The sequence below is a fragment of the Ptychodera flava genome (assembly GCF_041260155.1).
Source record: "Ptychodera flava strain L36383 chromosome 23 unlocalized genomic scaffold, AS_Pfla_20210202 Scaffold_24__1_contigs__length_23054250_pilon, whole genome shotgun sequence".
In the NCBI taxonomy this organism is placed as follows: domain Eukaryota; kingdom Metazoa; phylum Hemichordata; class Enteropneusta; family Ptychoderidae; genus Ptychodera; species Ptychodera flava.
The window spans coordinates 10,198,896-10,208,825 of NW_027248278.1; the positions used below are offsets into that span (position 1 = coordinate 10,198,896).

Consider the following 9,930-nt stretch of genomic DNA (forward strand, 5'->3'; position numbering starts at 1 on the left):
TCAGTCAAATCTTGATTTTTCCGTAATATTGGGTAAATCTGTGCACAAGACACATAGTTTAATGATTCCATGTGAAGTAAAAAAAAATTATGGGTTGCCAAACTTGAAGGAATCGGCATACTTTGAAATAATTTTAAAATTTGCCGAAAATTGTCCGCGAAAAAATGGCACTTTTATTGCTTTAAAAATTCATAACTTTTGATTGGATACAGCTATTTGCATAATTTTTTTTTTATTTTTCTTCTTTTACCCCATTCTTGCTAAAAATCAATTTAAACTGTGTGTATAAACAAGAGAAAAAAATGGCTTGGCCACCCTAATATAAGAGCAGTAGCACAATGCACATATTGCCACAGCCTAGGAAATTTATACAGTTAAAAAAAGTAAAATGCACATATTGCCACAGCCTAGGAAATTTATACAGTTAAAAAAAGTAAAATGCATATATTGCCAGAGCCTAGGAAATTTATACAGTTAAAATAAAAAGTGACTACACACCAGACAGGACCAAACACATTCTAACATACAGATTGCACAGTAGCACAATGTTCACTTTGCCACTGCCTAGTAAAATTATACAAGAGCTAAAAAGTGACCTGGCGCTCCACTAGAAACACATCGCTTATTCACATTCCAATGTATAGATTGAGTCGACTCGTAGCACAATACAAGTAAAGTTCTTTCTAAAGTTGAAGAGTATGCTGCTAGCCATCTGGCAAAATTTTCACACGTTGTGTTTTTCCAGCTATGTTACTGTCCATTATTGTCCACGAGGTATGTTGCCTCAACTGTGTGTATCCACTTGTGTGATGATAGCACGCGCCGGCTGTTGAATGCAGCGTCGCACTGGTCGCACTGGAACTTCTTTTTCTCCGTATGAAACTTGATATGTCGATTGAAGCCCTCCTTTGTGCTGTATTGCTTCTTGCAGTACGGACATTCGTGCGGTTTCTCCCCCGTGTGTCTTCTCATATGAGTCTTCAGAACGTTCTTCTGGCTGAACGACTTGTGGCATACATCGCATTTGAACGGTCTTTCTCCCGTATGACTTCGCATGTGGCAAACAAGGATACTATTGGACTGGAATCTCTTCCCACACAGCTGGCAGTAGACGAGTTGTTCCCCAGTGTGTAGCTTCAAATGGCGACGGAAGCTGCTTTTCCACAGAGTCTTTACCCCGCATATTTTACACGTGTACACTTTCCCCTCATCATGCATGCGCATATGGAATTTCATACTGCGTCTGTGCATAAATTTCTTCCCGCATTCAAGGCAGTGGAAACATCTTACACCTGCTTCCCACGTTTCGGTATACTGTGGTGTGTTGGTGGGGTCAAGTGTAGCACCGCTTGTGTCCTCCTGCGGGTACTCACTGACGCCAAGTTCGACATGTCCTGCTGGGTGTCCCTGTACAGCGCCCTCATGGTTCTGTACAATGCCCTCATGGTTGGAATTCTGGACGTGATAAAGAGCTGAATCATACTGTAGATTTGGAGAAACATTCTGAAACTCTGTCTGGCTGCTAGATGCATGGCCCTGGTCAATTTCAATCTTTATGTTTTGCAGTGCACTTTCCCCTTTGCTCTTTGACCTCACAAAATCAAAGGACCTGCCCAGAAGGGATACACTTTCAATGAATCGAATTTCATCTTGTGACTTTGTCCCTGAATTATCTGCATTTGAAATTGAGTCAATTTCTACATTATTGTTTCTGCCAGGTACTTCAACAGCGCAAGTTGTATCTTTTACAGATGTATTACCTTCTTCACAATCCTGTCTTACTTCAGATTTAATTCGTAAAGCGTGATTGCTACCAGCATCTTCTGAGCACGTTTCGGAACGCTCAAGATGTAACGGGGAACTCCTTTCATGCATTTTGGTACGGAGGTATGATGTGTCATTGAGCTCAGAAATGCGATGTTCAGAATGAGTCGTTGCTGTGTGGGTTGACACAGAATTGGACGCTGACATCGGAATGCCACAAGAAAGAGTTTTTGATATTTCAGAGGACTCTAAGCTATCGCTGTCGTGTACACAGTGTTCGGTAATGCCTTCCTGTTGAGCAAGCTGAGATTGTCGGCCATATTGGTCACATGGAGGAGTCAGTGCCTGCTTTGTTACACAATCACCCAATGATCTATCATCACGACAAACAGTTACTGGATCTGAACCACGAACCAACTCATGACGGTCATTCTTGTTCTTCCGATTGATCCTGTTTTCGTAGGAAGCAGCGCCCTCTATGAGCTCAGAGTCAGCATACGACGCCTTTCGGACTCCAAATCTCTTTGGTTTTCCCATTTTGAATCTCCTGGATGCTGTTTTCCACATGCTGGAAATTGGTTTCTTGGGTAGTTGAAAGCGCCCCCAGTGTTGGCTGTCTTCCGTTTGGGCTGGTGTGCAACTATCTCCCACCTCTGGGCTTGATCTCTTAACAGGTTCATATGAGTAAACATCTCTATTGGTGCTTGTAGTACTTTGCTTTGGGTTGTCATGTGACGGCAAATTATTTGATAAGTTGTTTTCCATTTGTGTGGGGATATTCAGGGATCTGGAAGGCTGCAGTTTGGTCGCCACTGGTTGTATGTGGTTACTTGGTGAGGATAATTGTGGAACATCCATCGGTCTTGATGACTCCATAGTCACATTAACAGCTCCATACTGACAGAGAAAGTTCAATAGGGTTCTTTTGTCTGCAACGTGAAACAAACAAGTATTAATCCATCGAATATCACACTGAGAAAGCGTAATATAAGGTTATTACAAAAGTATCGCAAAGGATGCACAAGGACATAGGCGCAGCATATTGCCTGATGCGAAGCAGTCAACAGTGAACGCAGAGAGGCAACTGCTGAGGGTGGGGTTGGGTCCCCTGGTCACAGTAGATGTTATGGAATGTGTGTTCTGTTCGGCTTTTACAGATCATGCAAAATTCTATTGTTCTCAATAGTAGATGTGTAATAAAGCATTTTATATCTTACACTGTGGGATGATTTTATTGATATTCTCTTTTGTCAATGACCAAAGTTACGGTTCATCTACACTGCACTGTCATGAAAGGAATAAATGCCAAATACTGACTAGCGTACATTGTGTTGGTTGCATTGTGATGTAGAGAAGTATTGTACTATTGCTAAATGTATTTTCAGAGAGTCTCCAATCATAAAACCAATGCACTAGAAACATGATTCCTCAGTTTGGTGTCAATACCCTTCAAACCTTAGAAGTATTTACTATATCTTGAGTATATTGTGAAAAGACATGGTGGGCACACATATCATAATACAGTAAAACCTGTCTAAACAGGACCATTCAGGAACTGGGAAAAATGTTCGGTTTCGAGAGGTGTTTGGTTTATAGAGTTCCTTTTAACATAAGAGTTCTATTGGAATGGGAGTGGTAAAAGGATTAAGTTTAGACAGGTTTCCAGTTTAGACAGGGTTCGGTTTAGACAGGTTTCACTTTATTCATTTAGATTTAGCAAAACTGAAGGAGACAGGGCCGATACTTGAAAATTTCATAAATCAACATAGTCCTAGGGAGTATAGCTTCTAAACAAAGCTATGGGATGGTCCACCTAGGCAAACACAATTAATTCACAATAACCCCCGCCGCAGGAGGGTATATATGAGATTTTGGTACAATGCGCGACATATAGCACGAGCCAATAGGCGAGTGCTATATGGAGCGAATTGTACCAAAATCGAGTGTACATGTATACCCGACTGCGAAGGGGATTATTGCTATTATATTATATCAACTTGCGTGTCTTTGTTGTTTTACTTGGGTATTTTCATCACTCTAAGCCCCAAATGCAGAAAACGGACGTCTGAGAGATCGAACGTCGGAAATTCTGCGCCCGAGACCGAGCATTTTTATAAGTTGGGGTTTCGTACAGGCACACAGTATCCTACGATAAATACGCATTACGTTCATATCGACATTGCATTTTATTCGCATGCAACACGAACACTATACTTGTCAAAAATACCTGCTGCAGTCACACAGAAAATGGGTCAAGAGTTCAAATCAAAAGAAAAAAGTAACAATTTTTTTCGTAAATTTACATAAGAACAATAGTCCTGGCTTTTTTGGCATACTAAAAATAGATTTGTCTCATTCTGTACCGCATACACGTATACGGTATATACGTCGACGGTCGCGACATTCAGAGGTGGCACAGTGAAGTTACAGGATCTATTTTTGATGGATAATTTGGACGTTAATTGTACCAGAAAACAAGCAGTTTTGAAATAATCCGGACTTGCGATGACTGCAACTGTGATGAACAGTTGTGCAGAGTGTGTTGCCCGATGCAGGGAGAGCTGGACGCTGACACTGCTCGTTGCATTTGACGTCAAATTTCGTCGCAGTCGCCAGGAGTCATCCCATTGTTATTTTGAACTTCTTGGTCTACATCGTTAGGACACCCCGGTCTGTTACAGCCCAAACTTTGGTAAAGAATATCTGACATACCGTTACTGTGAGGAAGTGTCAATTTATTTGTGTATGAACGAATACTATCTTCATTTTAAAGAGTGGTAGGATATATCGCGTCTCTACTCCCGCTACACATCAAGCAAAGTTCACGGTCCGCTGTGTCGCCCTAATAATTTGTGTGCATCACATCCCGAATGTACTGCTTCAGAGATGTTTTCCATCATGAATCCCGACTTATTTACACCAAGAGGTCAGTTACAGACCCACACTTTATCTGTGTATCAAAATTCGGTCTTCGGTCTTTGAAACAAAGTGGACTGTTTCAGTTTTTCTCGAGGGTCTATGGTTTAGATAGGTACGTTCAAATGCACCGACCGGGCAATTTTCGAAAATGCTGGTTTAGGGGCCCGTTTTACCACCGCTATCAGTGCTAAAACAGTATTTTAGCATCGGTGGAATGAGCTCTCGTCCAATCAGAATGGCGCATGGTAGCATGATATAATATAATTCACAATAACGGTTTTGTCATGGTCTTCAGATACCTAATACAATCAGTGGTGCCTCACACAACACCTAACAGATATGGTGTCACTGATGAAGAAGAATTTCTACGCAAAACTGTACAGGGGATGTTGTCACTATTGATAACATTAAGTTAGCCATATGATACCAATCACCTGATAGTGACCTTACTTTCTGATACATAGTTTGCCAAGTTATAAATTCACCAACTTGGAGTGATTCTTTTGTTTTTACCTTTCTGTGTGAGTTGATCATCCTGCAGATGTTGAAGTAACATTTTACTGGATTCTTCAAAACACTGACCAAGCTTTTGGATTTTATCCGCATATTGAACTTCTTCCCAGATGTACTGACAGTCTGGAAAAAAAGAAAATGACAAGACATCGGTATTACCATATATATTGACACAGATTTAACCTGTTCACCCCTATTTCCTTATACATATGTTCAAAGTTAATTTAATCATGATGAGTTTGGGCTGAACCATTGTGGTGAGAGGGTTGAAAGGAGCAACAATATTACGTAATGAGGAGACACCGTTGAGGAACGGTATATCAGCGCTCATTCAGAAAGTGGCGCTCAAACAGACGACAACCTGATGGTTTTCTGACAAATTCTGGGTTAACAAAGGGTCTGCCCACTTTTGCATCTTGATGAATGTCCTTGGATGTATTGTATTTGTATCAATAGAGGTGGTCTGCATTAGGTTTGTCGGAGGATATTTGGAAACTTTCCATTTTAAATATTTAAATTATTATCCCTGATTGTGGTCTCAAGTCTTCAATGTGGTAAACCATGAGGGAATCAAAAATGTTTCCAACACTACAGTAGCATCGAGATGTGCCGACCTCAAGCTTCAAGGCCATTCGCAAATCGAAAGGTCAAAACTGTTTACATGTAAATTGTGCTACGCTAGTGTAGCCTACGAGTACTAGCAGCGTAGTGTGTACGCACATAATCATGATCTCAGTCAGCGCACCAGATTGTCTCCTCAGAAAATTTACCCACCAGATTACAATTTCAATGGAAAACAAAATGCTATCACAGCTCCATAATCTATCTAACATACTAGAAAAAAGGCGATCCAAGGGATCACGAACAGTCTGAACAGTGTTGTAACTTTATGCATGGAGATAGTAGGAGCTTTATGCAGCAGTCAATGTAATCCTAGAGGGACCCCCACCTCGGGCGATACGGGACAAATGTGGGGGATTAGACCGTGTTTGCCATGAAACATTGCCGATGGGGTTGGGCAATTGCCTCATAAATTGACCCCCTTGTCAGTTTCACGGACAAGTGCAGAATTCATCAATGCCCCACCCTTGGTGTGGGGAAATGTGGATTTGTTTTAGGCTGGGGTTTTCCGGATTGTCTTGCACCAGGGGGTGGGGCATTTGACAAATTTCATAAGACTAATTTCAAAATCCCCCAACATGCCCCCAGGTGGGGGAGGGGGTTGACACTGACTGCCGCATTATCGAAACTTACCTTTGGTGGTGAGGTTTGTTTCGGATTCAAAAGACCCCGGGATACCGGAATGTGCTCCTGGTTTATTCTGTTGTGATTTTCTCACATCCCCGGCAAAAACTAGACGTATCTGTCTCCTTAGAGCAAAAGAAATATATTCTGATCCGGCCATGCTGGGTTTACACCCGCAAAAATTTGCCCCTGTGCGGTACAATATCGCCAAAATCTGCCCGGAACAATGTAAGGAACACAGGTTCTGCTGCGAGCTGAACAAAACAAATGTATCCAGCTGGGTGTACATTGGAATCATGGGAAGTTTTCTGGACCCAATCGTTAGATGGCGCTCACCACAAGACCTATTTCATGGCCCGATTTTCCCCTCAAATTTTGCCTTTCAGAGACGGCACCTGTCACAAACTTAGGTATTTTAACAGAGTAGAATGACCTTCTTGTTGTTCTTGCTTCAGAACTGTATTTGATATTTTTCTGACTCCTCCTAAAACGTTAAAATGAATGAGCAAAAGTATGATATTGGAGTTCCAAGGCCTTTTGGTAGATGTAAGCACGGACCGTGATGTGAGCTTATTTCTTTTGTAATTTAATGAATGTTATTTTAAAGTTTGACTATCTTTCACAAGTAGTCATCATTACAAATTCTTTGGATTTCAGCATTAGATGTTGGGAGGGGATTTGCACAAATACATTGAGCAATTTTTCTATTGCCTTCAAAGATTTTTTTTATTTGGCCATGGCACTGATAAAACCCTCCCCCTCCAGGGTATACAGGGCTCCCATAGAGAGCTAAGCCGAGCACGTGAACACCCTACTTGAGCAAACAAAACATTAGGCTGAGCGTGAAAACGCCCTACATGAGAGAAAAAAACATTGGGCTGAGCATGAAAACACCCTACATGAGTAAAAAACGTGTTGCATTGTGGGTATTTTCAAGATGGCAGCCGCCATGACAGCCTGCACTGAAAGCTCTGGTGAGTACATATTTTGGTCGATTTTACTGTCGAGAAATATTATTTGGGAAAAATAAAAACATCAGAGTATGCAGCAGTGTTTCAAGTGTCTATGCACATAGTTCATTACATAGCAGAAGCTCAAACTACAAAGATTACTTCAACACAAAATCACTTAGTGGGTTAGGATAACACATGCATTGCCTTATAGCTCTGCATGGCACGGCTGTGTGTTACCGGCGTTATACGGTATATGGTGGGAGGCCGTATAACGCTGGTAACACACAGCCCTGCCATGCAGAGCTAGCATTGCCTCTGAACATAGAGCTACCAATGCTCTGAAGCACTGCAAGAACTTTCTTACACACTGCACAGCCGGCAAGCGATGCATGTAGTACACTGTACAGCTCAAATGTTTTGGAAGTTTACAGCTACAGTCATTCACCTACTTCGAGTTTTAGTGCTGAAGTAATTATTACAGTTTGAGCATCTGAGATGTAATGAACTGTGCATAGACACTTGAATGCATAATGCTGAGTCAGATTGTGTCCTACACATACATTAATATGATTTAAAATATGTCACTTTTCATTCAAGATAAGGATTAATTATTGAAAAAAGTCTCCAAAATATCAATGTGCTTGCTATTTGTCGTGCATCATGTGCATGTTTGTGTGAGCTTTACTATTTAGCAGAGAATTAGAGAGCCATTAAAGGCAGTGAACACTATATTAGAGAAAATACATGTATCATTGTGCTAATGATGGTAACCTTCACCTACCAATGTAAGAATAGCTACAGGTCAGAGAGATCATCAGCTTTATTAATGCTGTGAATATTTGGAATTCCATTGCCCATCTATTCGAAACAGTCAAACTTGTCGACTTTTAAATCAAAATTAATGAATATCTTTTCATGATGTACTGTATGAAGGTTCAGATCTGGATTAGCCTGTCATAGTCTTTGACATTTTCTTTTTTACTCTCTACTGCTCCTGTATTTTTCTAGAGGTCCAAATTTTAAATTAAAGTACAGGTAACAATAGCTAGCTGTTGTGATGTAACTGTCTTGTTAGCAGAAACTAATCAAATTTGTACTCAGTACTTCACAACAATCTACAGCTGAACTTGACATATATCATCAAAATTAAAATATTTTATAACTCATGACAGCTTCTCTTTTGTTTTCCAGAACCACTTGTTTGAGAGAAAAAACAGAAGATGAGCAAGACACAAACCAGTTGGGATGTCTCACTTAGATGAGGCAGCAAAAAAGGGGGGGAGTTTTTGACACAGGGTGTTTGACATTACCACAATCTCAATGGGAAATTGAATTTGTTGATTAGAATTGGAAAAAGTTGGAAAAAATTAAGGTCAGAGGATAATTTCACCATCAGAACAGCCAGTATGGCCCAGTGTTGCTGGCTTTTAGCACATGCATTTTACATGTAAGAAGATACAGTGCTTGACTTATCACATTCATTTATTATTTTGGAATAATTGATGAATCAATACAGCTTTTCTTTTCTAGTAATTGCATATATGCTATATTAGTAGTTGAAGACCCTGGGTTATTGGCACAGATAGTTTTTGGCACTAATCAAAATGGCAAAACTTGTAAAACTTGATAATAAAATCATATTTGAAGACATTGTGTAACACATTAATCAAGTATGTCCTCAGTCTTTTTTATGTTGTCAAACACAGATTCTAGCATTTTGTGTAATTCCAAACCTAACGCCAGAGCAAGCATGCTGAGGAGAATGCAAGAGGACTTGCCATGGAAGTCAACAAAAGTTAATGTGTTTCTACTCATTGTAACCAGTAATGATTTGATCACTGAGGTGTAAATCTGATAAACATAATTAGTTATTGGTAGCCCCTGCCTGCACTATCATCCTAAATCCAATCAACAGAGGGTCATATTCTCTGATTGACTTCCAGGGTAAGCCAGTTGCATATTGTCTACGGTTGGTTATCCAGTACCAGGTTGGAAGCAATAGTGCAAAACTTAACTTGGGTAACGTCAAGAAATGCAAAGATGATACTAGACGAGGTACCGGTACATATACGATGAAATGAAAGTAAAGTTAAAAATAGTGATTTCCCTTCAATTCACCAGCTCTCTCACATTTTATGAAATACCAGAAACTAATAATATTTTATGGAAAAGATTTATTTTTCACTTATATATTCAAATATATTTACTTCTTGCGAAGTAAATGAAATCATGTTATTGAAACTAAATAATATGAAATAAACAGAATATAATAATATAGAACTGTATGAAACAGTAAGTGTAGCCCTTTTCTTGAAAGAACACCTCTCCATAAATATGCCAATAAAACTCACTGACCGAAGCAGACTTTGGTGCTGCAGAATACAAAACAAGACCATGTTGGCTTTTACTCTACTAGGATAAATACAGCTGACAGAAAAGCTAACAGATTCCTTTTCTGCCTTTCTATTTATAGAATAACAGATGATCTACATGCCTTATCGAGCGAAAAACTTGTAGAACAATATACAAAACTGTC

At 40.0% G+C, this 9,930-nt stretch overlaps 1 protein-coding gene and 1 long non-coding RNA gene across 3 annotated transcripts; one reads left to right on the forward strand and one right to left on the reverse strand.

The window, feature by feature from the left end:
- Positions 1-319: 319 nt before the first annotated feature.
- LOC139124595 (uncharacterized) lies at positions 320-6,729 on the reverse strand. Of its 2 annotated transcripts, XR_011549972.1 has the most exons (4): positions 6,451-6,729; positions 5,197-5,319; positions 408-2,693; positions 320-357 (listed from the first exon to the last, which is right to left on the reverse strand). XR_011549972.1 is itself a non-coding variant. In XM_070690729.1 (3 exons), the coding sequence occupies exons 1-3, from the start codon at positions 6,599-6,601 to the stop codon at positions 751-753; spliced, it is 2,217 nt and encodes a 738-aa protein (XP_070546830.1). In that variant the 5' UTR covers positions 6,602-6,729; the 3' UTR covers positions 321-750. The 2 variants fall into 2 exon arrangements, 1 of the variants encoding a protein (XP_070546830.1); XM_070690729.1 differs by having other exon boundaries at positions 321-2,693.
- Positions 6,730-7,274: 545 nt separating this feature from the next.
- On the forward strand, positions 7,275-9,060 carry LOC139124936 (uncharacterized). Its single transcript, XR_011550098.1, has 2 exons — positions 7,275-7,415; positions 8,586-9,060. It is a non-coding gene; the product is annotated as an uncharacterized lncRNA (long non-coding RNA).
- Positions 9,061-9,930: the final 870 nt, after the last annotated feature.